The sequence below is a fragment of the Hevea brasiliensis genome, chromosome 16 (genome assembly GCF_030052815.1).
Source record: "Hevea brasiliensis isolate MT/VB/25A 57/8 chromosome 16, ASM3005281v1, whole genome shotgun sequence".
Taxonomy (NCBI): Eukaryota; Viridiplantae; Streptophyta; class Magnoliopsida; order Malpighiales; family Euphorbiaceae; genus Hevea; species Hevea brasiliensis.
Window position 1 is genome coordinate 1693516 of NC_079508.1, and position 12771 is coordinate 1706286.

General features: G+C 37.0%; 2 protein-coding genes across 3 annotated transcripts in view; both read left to right on the top strand.

Annotated features, from left to right (window-relative positions):
* LOC110666948 (probable cyclic nucleotide-gated ion channel 20, chloroplastic) overlaps nt 1-12771 on the top strand; it is a 56362-nt gene that overhangs the window by 17814 nt on the left and 25777 nt on the right. The window contains exons 6-7 of one of the 2 annotated variants that reach the window (XM_021827661.2): nt 6121-6369; nt 12179-12442. In XM_021827661.2, the coding sequence (XP_021683353.2) occupies nt 6121-6369; nt 12179-12442 (513 nt within the window). The remainder of the gene's footprint in view (nt 1-6120; nt 6370-12178; nt 12443-12771) is intronic. The other variant, XM_021827729.2, reaches the window with a different exon arrangement.
* On the top strand, nt 4269-5484 carry LOC131174455 (uncharacterized mitochondrial protein AtMg00810-like). Its single transcript, XM_058137836.1, has 2 exons — nt 4269-4994; nt 5115-5484. The coding sequence occupies exons 1-2, from the start codon at nt 4269-4271 to the stop codon at nt 5166-5168; spliced, it is 780 nt and encodes a 259-aa protein (XP_057993819.1). The 3' UTR covers nt 5169-5484.

The window sequence follows — 12771 nt, forward strand, 5'->3', positions numbered from 1 at the left end:
AGAAAGAAAAGAAGAGGTAGACCTAAACTGACTTGGAGGAGTGTAGTACAACATGACCTAGAAGCATTACACATTTTCGAAGATTTAATCCAAAATCGTTTAGAATGGAGAAAGAAAATCCATATAGCCGACCCCAAATTCTTGGAATAAAGGTTTAGTTTAGTTGAGTTGAGTTGAGTCATTCAAGCAAATTTTGATCTAATTTTCTGTGACTGTAGTGTTGTAACACTTAGAAATGCAAAAAGAAAATTGACGGTGGCTTTGGGTGGTTTTTGGGATCTGGTTTTAGGAAAATAAAAGAGTCTTTACATAATAGAATCAGCCATGAATATGACAGAACAATTAAGGTGTTGGGTTAAAATTAGAGGAGAAGAATAGGAACAGAGAAGAAATGAATTGGAATGTGTTAAGAATTTACAAAGACTACATCTTTTTTATATTTTCTTCTATGTTTGATAGAATAGAATATCACATATTTATAAACAACTCAAATCCCTAAAATCATTGCAACTAATCCCTAAAATTATGCTCTAGTAATTAGGAATACAAATCTCTATCTATTTAGGAATATAAATAAATCCTACACTAAATAGGAATATAAAATATGTTCTTTCCATAACAATATAAATACAAAACAAAATAGAAATATATAAAATCCATGTTGACTTTCCATAATACTTCTGCTTATGTGGAAGGATGGAATCTCATTGTTATGGAAAGTCAATCACTATATTATTTCTCTGTATATTCTGTATTCCTATGTAGGATTTCTTCCTAATTAGTAAAACACAATTATAGGAATCAATTGTATATATATATACCCATGTACAAATTAATTGAAATTAAGGAGAATCATCTCTTTCTACATGGTATCAGAGCAGGTCATCTATCAAGGGTGACTATTTGTTCTCACCACCCAGCTCAAGAGAGACCTTGGCTGCCGACGGGCCATTTCGACTCCAATCAACATCGCCAGTGTCGCTTCAACCCCGTCATTCCACCACTGTGTGCTGTTGCTTGATCCAATACACCATTAAAGGACTTCTGAGGTTTGGCTCTCAGATCCTATTTCGGTATTTGCTTGATTTGTGATTTTGGGTTATTTTGCTGCTGTAAGCACTTTGGATTAGCGTTTCGGTCAGTTTTCTTTGTCTCAACAAATGGTAGACAATAGAATGTTATTTCTGATGTGATTCCGGTGATGACTAAGATCACGGAACACAAACTTAATGGTTTAAATTACTTGGAGTGGAGTAAGACTGTTAGGGTCTATTTGCGTAGCATTGATAAGGATGATCACCTTACTAAAGATCCACCTACGGATGATACACGACAAACTTGGTTAAGGGATGATGCTCGGTTGTTTTTGCAGCTTCGGAACTCGATTCACAGTGAGGTAATTAGTTTAATTAATCACTGTGAATTTGTTAAGGAATTGATGGATTACTTAGGTTTTCTGTATTCTGGTAAAGGGAATATCTCCTGTATTTATGATGTTTGTAAGGCATTCTATAATGCTGAGAAAGATGATAAGTCTCTCATGGCTTATTTTTTGGATTTTAAACGGGTATATGAGGAACTTAATGTATTGTTGCCTTTTAGTCTTGATGTGAAAGTTCAGCAGGCCCAACGGGAGCAACTGGCTATTATGAGTTTTTTTGCCGGCCTTCCTTCAGAGTATAAGACTGCTAAATCTCAGATTCTCTCCAGTTCTGAGATTTTCTCTTTGCATGAAACGTTCACACGGGTGCTTCGTACAGAGAGTATCCAATCTTCATAGCCTGCCAGTAGTGCTCTTATTAGCCGTAATCCAAATGGACAATAGGGTAATAGAAGAGGAAGTAGAGGAGGAATTACAGGCAACAGAAGTAATCAGCGTAATTGAGAGGTTAGTTCTAATCAGGACTCAAGATTTGTTATTATTGCCATGAGTCTGGCTATACAAAATATAATTATCCGCAACTTCAGAGGAAAAATCAGTAATCACAGATGGCAAATATGGCAGCAGAGAATTCTATAGTATCTTCCTCTGAGAAAACTATTTTGGTATCTGCAGAGAATTTTGCACAGTTTTTTTGATGATCGGGCATCTCTAAAGCCTACGGTTCCACATCGCTGCGATTCGAGTCAGGTAAATCCACTACATGCCTTGTGTCTTCCTCATCCAAATGGGTTATTGATTCTGGTGCGACGGATCACATGACAGGTAATTTTAGTCTTCTATCTGCTTTCAGTCTAATCTCACTTCCTCTACAGTTGCTTTGGCTGATGGTTCTACTTCTTGTGTCATGGGTTCTGGAACTGCGAACCCGACTTCGTCAATTTCTTTGTCATCTGTTTTATGTCTACCAAAATTCTCTTTTAATCTATTTTCTGTTAGTAAACTTACTCGTACCTTAAATTGTTCTGTTTCATTTTTTCCTGACTAGTGTTTGTTTCAGGATCTTACGACGAAGTAGATTATTAGTAGAGGACGTGAGTCAGGTGGTCTCTACATTCTGGAAAATCATGTACCGCGGTCGCTTGTTTGCTCCAGTAGCTTAACACCTCTTGAAGCTCATTGTAGATTAGGCCATCCTTCTTTGTCTACCATGAAAAAGCTGTGTCCTCAGTTTCAGTCTTTATCAGTACTAGAATGTGAGTCGTGTCAGTTTGCAAAACATCATCGTTTGCCTTCTGTGTCTAGAGTCAATAAACCGGCTTCATCCTCTTTTGAGTTAGTTCATTTTGATGTTTGGGGTCCTTGTTCTGTTACTTCTAAAACTGGATTTCGTTATTTTGTTACTTTTATTGATGATGACTCTCGTGTTACCTGGTTATATTTAATGAAAAATCGTTTTGAGTTGTTTTCTATCTTTTGTGACTTTTGTAATGAAATCAAAACTCAATTTAATATTTCTGTGCGCATATTAAGAAGTGACAATGCCAAAAAATACTTTTCAGCACAATATTAGTCTTATATGACACAAAATAGTATTCTTTATCAGTCTTTCTGTGTGGATACCCCATCCCAAAATGGCATGGCCGAAAGAAAAAATCGGCATATTCTTGAGGTAACTCGTGCTCTTCTTTTTCAGATGAAAGTTCCTAAATACTTTTGGGCGGATGCAGTTTTTACGGCATATTTTTTGATCAATCGTATGCCGTCTTCTGTCCTTAATGGGGATATTCCTTATACTGCTTTGTGCTCTACAAAATCTTTGTTCTCTGTTGAACCCCCTATTTTTTGTTGTACCTGTTTTGTGCGTGATGTTCGTCCACAGGTTACTAAATTGGATCCAAAGTCTCTCAAATGTGTCTTTCTTGGGTACTCCCGGCTGTAAAAAGGGTATCGCTGTTTCTCTCCTACTCTTAATTGTTTTTTTGTTTTTGCAGATATCATATTTTTTGAGTCCACTCTATTTTTTCCTCAATCATCTGTGTATGAGAGTTAGGGGGAGGAGAATGATCTCTTAATATATACTGTCCAACCAATGTCTAGTCCTCTCCCACAGTCTATTCCTTCTGTCTCTAGACCTACTCGACCTCCCATTGTTTATGTTTATTCCAGGAGATTGGAGATTCTTGACTCAGATCCTCCACCAGCTACTTCGTTGGGAGATCCTGTACCTCATACTGATCATGATTCTGATCTAGACTTATCCATTGTTCTTCGTAAAGGTAAACGTTCATGTACTTACCCTATCTCTTCCTTTGTTTCTTATAATCAATTGTCTTCTTGTTCTCGGTATTTTGTTACTTCTTTAGGCTCTGTTCCTATCCCTAATACTGTGGGTGAGGCATTGTCTCATCCTAGCTGGTGTGCTGCTATGAAAGAGGAAATTGAGGCTTTAGATGCTAATGGTACATGGGAACTGTTGCCTTTGCCCACTGGTAAGAAAGCTATTGATTGCAAATGTGTATTTACAGTAAAGGTAAATCCTGATGGTTCTGTGGCTAGGTTAAAAGCACGCCTTGTAGCAAAAGTATATGCTCAGACATATGGGGTTGATTACTCTGACACTTTTTCTCCTGTAGCTAAACTTACTTCTGTTCGCTTGTTTATCTCTTTAGCAGCTACATATGATTGGCTCCTGCACCAATTGGATATCAAGAATGCTTTCCTTCATGGTGATCTTCAGGATGAGGTGTAAATGGAGCAACCACCCGATTTTGTTGCTCAGGGAGAGTTGGGTAAAGTTTGTAGGTTTCGGAAGTCTCTTTACGGCTTGAAACAAAGTCCTAGAGCCTGGTTTGGGAGATTCAGTGAAGCAGTATAGGAATTTGGTATGCAAAAGAGTAAGTGTGATCACTCAGTATTTTATAGGCAATCTGAAGCTGGTCTAATTCTCCTAGTAGTCTGTGTGGATAACATTGTCATTACTAGGAGTGACTCTGCAGGTATTTCATCTCTTAAAACATTCCTCCAAACCCAGTTTCAGATCAAAGACTTGGGATTATTAAAGTATTTTTTGGGTATTGAAGTTATGAGAAGTAAGAAGGGTATTTTCTTGTCTCAAAGAAAATATGTCATTGATCTATTGATAGAGACAGGAAAATTAGGTGCTAAGCCTTGCAGTGCGCCAATGACTCCAAATTTACAACTGTTAGCAGGAGATAGTGAGTTGTTTGAAGATCCAGAGAGATACAGGAGATTGGTAGGAAAATTGATCTACCTTACAGTCAATCATCCTGACATTGCTTATGCGGTTAGTGTGGTAAGTCAGTTTATGTCTTCTCCAACTGTTGCTCATTGGGAAGCCTTGGGACAAATCTTGTGTTATCTGAAGGGCGCTCCAGGAAGAGGTTTGTTATATGGTAATCATGGACATTTGAATGTTGAATGTTTTTCAGATGTCGACTGGGCTGGATCTGAGGTTGACAGAAGGTCAACTACTGGATATTGCGTTTTTGTTGCAGGAAATTTGGTGTCTTGGAGAAGCAAGAAGCAGAGTGTAGTTTCTCGATCTAGTGCTGAATCGGAATACAGAGCCATGGCACAATCAGTATGTGAGGTAATGTGGATACTTCAATTACTAGATGAGACAGGTTTTAAGACCTCCCTGCCTGCGAAATTATGGTGTGATAATCAAGCTACTCTTCATATTGCTTCTAATCCGATGTTTCATGAGCAGACCAAACATATTGAGATTGATTGTTACTTTGTTCGTGAAAAGATTCAACAATAGATCATCTCAACAGGACACATCAAAACTGGAGAGCAGTTAGGAGATATTTTCACAAAAGCTCTGAATGGAGCTAGGATTGACTACATTTGTAACAAGTTGGGCATGATTAACATCTATGCTCCAACTTGAGGGGGAGTGTTATGGAAAGTCAATCACTATATCATTTCTTTGTATATTCTGTATTCTGTATTCCTATTTATGATTTCTTATTTAGGATTTCTTCTTAATTAGTAGAACACAATTATAGGAATCAATTGTATATATATACCCATGTACAGATTAATTGAAATGAAAGAGAATCATCTCTTTCTACAGAGTTGAATTATGGTTTCTATATCTAATTTGATTAACGTTGTAAGCTCTATAAATAAAGCTAAGTTTCTATTATTCAACAGCTTAGACCATGATCATTAATGAGATTAATAAAATTGTTGAGAATTAGTTCTCTCCTCAAGGATTGGTCCTTGGTTTTTCCTAGTTCTTGATTCTTTCTCTTTGTTCTAAATCAATTTTGGTATCAGAGTCTAAATTCAATCCCAGCAGCTTGAGGGAATAATCAAGTATTCATTTTTCCTAATTACCGATTCTCTTCAAATTAATCCTAACGACATTGGACTGCCACAACTAATCTTAATCCTTCAACATTAAGGACTCCCCATTGAAAGTAAAGGATTAATGCTATCTTAAACCAGTAAAGACTCAAAATAATACTTCAAAATAAAAGTACTTCTAAAGGCTCCTAGCTAACTAGCCTTTTCCATTTTTAACTGTATAATTACTTATGCCAAGTAGAATTTTTTTTTTTTTAAATCATTTATAAAATTGTTACATGGTATTTTTGGTGTAATTTCTCTAGTTTCAAATAAATTTTACTAAGTGATCAGCTGTTTGTCTGTATGCTAACACCTGCACTTGTTAGTATATGCTTCATTGTGATGGTAATCATGCGCAGATTATGATATTATTGGTCATACCGGATTTCTTGGGATCATCTGGTGCAAATTATGCCAAAAACCTTTTAAGGGCAGCGGTTCTTGTCCAATACATTCCCAGGTTGTACAGGTTTCTACCTCTTCTTGTTGGTGTTTCTCCTAGTGGCTTCATATTTGAGACAGCATGGGCAAACTTTTTCATAAATCTTCTCACCTTTATGTTGGCTGGTCACGTTGTTGGATCAGGCTGGTACCTCTTTGGGTTACAGGTGGGAAGTCATCAATAATGTTCAAATATGCACTCTCGTTGAGCTTTATTTCTTTCTTTATATATATTGCTTCTTTCACAATCTTAAATCTTACATATTTGATACTCCTGTTATGCATTGATTTATCTTTAGTTGTTGAACATTGTTATGGAAAGTCAATCACTATATTATTTCTCTGTATATTCTGTATTCTGTATTCCTATTTAGGATTTCTTATTTAGGATTTCTTCCTAATTAGTAGAACACAATTATAGGAATCAATTGTATATATATACCCATGTACAGATTAATTGAAATCAATGAGAATTATCTCTTTCTACATGGTATCAGAGCAGGTCATCAATCTAGGGTGACTATTTGTTCTCACTACCCAGCTCAGGGCCGTTTTAAACCCGATCAACATCGCCGGCGTCGCCTCAACCCCCTCATTCCACTACTGTGTGCTGTTGCTTGATCCAGTATACCATTAAAGGACTTTTGAGGTTTGGCTCTCAGATCCTATTTCGGTATTTGCTTGATTTGTGATTTTGGGTTATTTTGCTGCTATAAGCACTTTGGATTAGCGTTTCGGTTAGTTTTCTTTATCTTAACAAATGGCAGACAATAAGAATGTTATTTCTGATGTGATTTCGGTGATAACTAAGATCACGGAATACAAACTTAATGGTTCGAATTACCTGGAGTGGAGCAAGACTGTTAGGGTCTATTTGCGTAGCATTGATAAGGATGATCACCTTACTAAAGATCCACCCACTGATGATACACGACAAACTTGGCTAAGGGAGGATGCTCGATTTTTTTTGCAGCTTCGGAACTCGATTCATAGTGAGGTAATTAGTTTAATTAATCACTGTGAATTTGTTAAGGAATTGATGGATTACTTAGATTTTCTGTATTCTGGTAAAGGGAATATCTCCCGTATTTATGATGTTTATAAGGCATTCTACCGTGCTGAGAAAGAGGATAAGTCTCTCACGGCTTATTTTATAGATTTTAAACGGGTATATGAGGAACTTAATGTGTTGTTGCCTTTTAGTCCTGATGTGAAAGTTCAACAGGCCCAACGGGAGCAACTGGCTATTATGAGTTTTCTTGCAGGCCTTCTTTCAGAGTATGCGACTGCTAAATCTCAGATTCTTCTGAAATTTCCTCTTTGCATGAAACGTTCACACGGGTCCTTCGTACAGAGAGTACTCAATCTTCACAGCCTGCCAGTAGTGCTCTTATTAGCCGTAATCCAAATGGACAACAGGATAATAGAAGAGGAAGTAGAGGAGGAATTACAGGCAACAGAAATAATCAGCGTAATGGAGAGGCTAGTTCTAATCAGGACTCAAGAGGAGTCATTTGTTATTATTGCCATGAGCCTGGCCATACAAAATATAATTGTCCGCAACTTCAGAGGAAAAATCAGCGATCACAGTATGGCAGCAGAGAATTTTACAGTATCTTCCTCTAAGAAAACTATTTTGGTAACTGCAGAGGATTTTGCACAATTTTCCCAGTATCAGGCATCTCTAAAGCCTACCAGTTCCCCTATCACTGCGATCGCTGAGTCAGGTAAATCCACTACATGCCTTGTGTCTTCTTCATCCAAATGGGTTATTGATTCTGGTGCGACAGATCACATGACGGGTAATTCTAGTCTTCTATCTGCTTTGATCTAATCTCACTTCCTCATCACATTACTTTAGCTGATGGTTCTACTTCTTGTATCATGGGTTCTGGAACTGCGAACCCGACTTCGTCAATTTCTTTGTTTTCTGTTTTGTGTCTACCAAAATTCTCTTTTAATCTACTTTCTGTTAGTAAACTTACTCGTACCTTAAATTGTTCTGTTTCCTTTTTTCCTGACCAGTGTTTGTTTCAGAATCTTACGACGAAGCAGATTATTGGTAGAGGACGCGAGTCAAGTGGTCTCTACATTCTGGAAAATCATGTACTGCAGTCAATTGTTTGCTCCAGTACCTTAACACCTCTTGAAGCTCATTGTAGATTGGGTCATCCTTCTTTGTCTACCATGAAGAAGCTGTGTCCTCAATTTCAATCTTTATCAGTACTAGAATGTGAGTCGTGTCAGTTTGCAAAACATCATCGTTTGCCTTCTGTGTCTAGAGTCAATAAACGGGCTTCATCCCCTTTTGAGTTAGTTCATTCTGATGTTTGGGGTCCTTGTTCTGTTACATCTAAAACTGGATTTCGTTATTTTGTTACTTTTGTTGATGATTACTCTCGTGTTGCCTGGTTATATTTAATGAAGAATCGTTCTGAGTTGTTTTCTATCTTTTGTGCTTTTTGTAATGAAATCAAAACTCAATTTAATATTTCTGTGCGCATATTAAGAAGTGACAATGCCAAAGAATACTTTTCAGCACAATTTCAGCCTTATATGACACAAAATGGCATTCTTCATCAGTCTTCCTGTGTGGATACCCCATCCCAAAATGGCGTGGCCGAAAGAAAAAATTGTCATCTTCTTGAGGTAACTCGTGCTCTTCTTTTTCAGATGAAAGTACCTAAACACTTTTGGGCATGTTTTTTGATCAATCGTATGCCGTCTTCTGTCCTTAATGGGGATATTCCTTATACTACTTTGTTTCCTACAAAATCTTTGTTCCCTATTGAACCCCGTATTTTTGGTTGTACCTGTTTTGTACGTGATGTTCGTCCACAGGTTACTAAATTGGATCCAAAATCTCTCAAATATGTCTTCCTTGAGTACTCCCGGCTCCAAAAAGGGTACCGTTGTTTCTCTCCTACTCTTAATCGTTATCTTGTTTCTGCAGATGTTACATTTTTTGAGTCCACTCCATTTTTTCCTCCATCATCTGTGTATGAGAGTCAGGGGGAGGAGGATGATCTCTTAATATATACTGTCCAACTAATGTCTAGTCCTCTCCCACAGCCTGTTCCTTCTGTCTCTAGACCTACTCGACCTCCCGTTGTTCATGTTTATTCTAGGAGATTGGAGATTCCTGACTCAGATCCTCCACCAGCTACTTCGTTGGGAGATCCTGTACCTCATACTGATCATGATTCTGATCTAGACTTACCCATTGCTCTTCGTAAAGGTAAACGTTCATGTACTTACCCTATCTCTTCTTTTGTTTCTTATAATCAATTGTCTTCTTGTTCTCGGTGTTTTGTTACTTCTTTAGACTCTGTTCCTATCCCTAATACTGTTGATGAGGCCTTTGTCTCATCCCGGGCTGGTGTGGTGCTATGAAAGAGGAAATGGAGGCTTTAGATGCTAATGGTACATGGGAACTATTGCCTTTGCCCGCTGGTAAGAAAGCTATTGGTTGCAAATGGGTATTTATAGTAAAGGTAAATCCTGATGGTTCTGTGGCTAGGTTAAAAGCATGCCTTGTAGCAAAAGGATATGCTCAGACATATGGGGTTGATTACTCTGATGCTTTTTCTCCTGTAGCTAAACTTACTTCTATTCGCTTGTTTATCTCTTTAGCAGCTACATATGATTGGCCCCTGTATCAATTGGATATCAAGAATGTTTTCCTTCATGGTGATCTTCAGGAGGAGGTGTATTTGGAGCAACCACCTGGGTTTGTTGCTCAGGGAGAGTTGGGTAAAGTTTGTAGGCTTCGGAAGTCTCTTTATGGCTTGAAACAAAGTCCTAGGGCATGGTTTGGGAGATTCAGTGAAGCAGTACAGGAATTTGGTATGCAAAAGAGTAAGTGTGATCACTCAGTATTTTATAGGCAATCTGAGGCTGGTCTAATTCTCTTGGTAGTCTATGTGGATGACATTGTCATCACTGGGAGTGACTCTGCAGGTATTTCATCTCTTAAAACCTTCCTCCAAACACAGTTTTAGACCAAAGACTTGGGATTGTTAAAGTATTTCTTGGGTATCGAAGTTATGAGAAGTAAGAAGGGTATTTTCTTGTCTCAAAGAAAATATGTTCTCAATCTATTGACAGAGACAGGAAAATTAGGTGCTAAGCCTTGTAGTGCACCAATGACTCCAACTTTACAACTGTTAGCAGGGGATAGTGAGTTGTTTGAAGATCCAGAGAGATACAGGAGATTGGTAGGAAAATTAAAGTACCTTACAGTCACTCGTCCAGACATTGCTTATGCCGTTAGTGTGGTAAGTCAGTTTATGTCTTCCCCAACTGTTGCTCATTGGGAAGCCTTGGAACAAATCTTGTGTTATCTGAAAGGCGCTCCAGGAAGAGGTTTGCTATACGGTAATCATGGGCATTTGAATGTTGAATGTTTTTCAAATGCCGACTGGGCTGGATCTAAGGTTGACAGGAGGTCAACTACTGGATATTGCGTTTTTATTGGAGGAAATTTGGTGTCTTGGAGAAGCAAGAAGTAGAGTGTAGTTTCTCGATCTAGTGCTGAATCTGAATACAGAGTCATGGCATAATCAGTATGTGAGGTAATGTGGATGCTTCAATTACTAGATGAGACAGGTTTTAAGACCTCCCTGCCTGCGAAATTGTGGTGTGATAATCAAGCTGCTCTTCATATTGCTTCTAATCCGGTGTTTCATGAGCGGACCAAACATATTAAGATTGATTGTCACTTTATTCGTGAAAAGATTCAACAACAGATCATCTCAACAGGACACATTAAAACTGGAGAGCAGTTAGGAGATATTTTCACAAAAGCTCTGAATGGAGCTAGGATTGACTACATTTATAACAAGTTGGGCATGATTAACATCTATGCTCCAACTTGAGGGGGAGTGTTATGGAAAGTCAATCACTATATTATTTTTCTGTATATTCTGTATTTTGTATTCCTATTTAGGATTTGTTATTTAGGATTTCTTTCTAATTAGTAGAACACAATTATAGGAATCAATTATATATATATACCCATGTACAGATTAATTGAAATCAATGAGAATTATCTCTTTCTACAAACATAATGCATCTCTCGTTAGTTGTCTCCTACTGCAACACAAAAGGAGCGGGTGTAGTGCAATATCTAATTTATGATCTCTACAAGCAGTAATAGATGAAACTAAATATTTCTTTTTTCTCCTTTCAATTTAGTTTTGAGACTATTCAATGATGTGATTTTCTTCTGAATTATATAATGTATTAGGCATATATTATGTAGTAAATTTTTTAAATAACTTCAGGAACCTTAAACATATAGGCATTTCTTGATTCAATAAGCATGTCTATGAAAGCATGTTTACTGGTCTGTATTTTATCAACCAATTGACTGAAATAGGAATATTAACAAATGTTGATCATAGTTAACAGCATCTGTAGGGTTTTGAAGCCAATTATGTATCATTGATGTTGATTGTCCAACCCAAAGGGAATACTGTCAGATATGTTTGATATGTTTGTTATGTTTGTATATATGTGTGTGTGCAAATACATACATATATATTTAACATATCTCCCTTCTATATATGTTCAGTCCAATGTTGGCATCTTTTCCAATATGCCTGTGTTGTAACAGAACTGAACTTTTGAAGATTTGTATGTCTTAAACTTGTCAATATACATTGAGTAGTTGTCATTGTGTAATTTGTAAGCTTAAATGCTTATGTGCAGGTTTAAATGCTTATTTGATATCTCTTGAAGGCAATAAAATAATTCCTAGTTATTTTGTATTCAGTTGCATGATATTTTTAATGTATTGTATTAATTATCCTGGAACAATATATTTGTGTTTGGTATTTTGCTTGTTTTCTTATCTTGTTGTTTGTAGTTCATTAGAAAAATTCTGAACTTATTTTCATTAATAATACAATGCATGCTTGATGGTTTTCAAATGATTTATTCTCACTGTGCCCCTTCCACCTATTTTTTTGGCAGAGGGTTAATCAATGTCTCCGTGATGCTTGCCATCATTCTGATATTAAGGACGCGTGTATGAATTTCATAGATTGTGGGCATGGGAACGAGTTAGTGAAATTTGGTTCCTACAAAAATTGGTCATCCTGGGAAGAAAATGAAAATGCTACTGCTTGTTTCACAGAAGACGGTTTTTCATATGGAATCTATCTTCAAGCTGTCAACCTCACAACAAAGCATAGTATTGTCACCAGATATGTATATTCACTGTTTTGGGGATTCCAGGTAATTGACCAATAGCATTTTCTTAAAGGCTACTGATGAAGAACCCGTACAGTTATGGGGGATTAGTTGTGAGAAACAAATTCTGAAAGGATAGAGAAACATATTCTCTAGGGTTAGAGAATCACATTCTCAATTGGTAGAGAACAGATTCTTAGTTTTATTAGCTCAAAGCAATTGACAGTCGTCATGATAGAATCTCTAGTATAATATCTGGAATACAGAGATATTTAATAGTATTTGGAATCCTTAAATAAGAAAACCCTAATCAAATACTACTAAGGAATCTCAAATCAAAACAAAATTCCTAAACAACAAAATACTAAACCTAA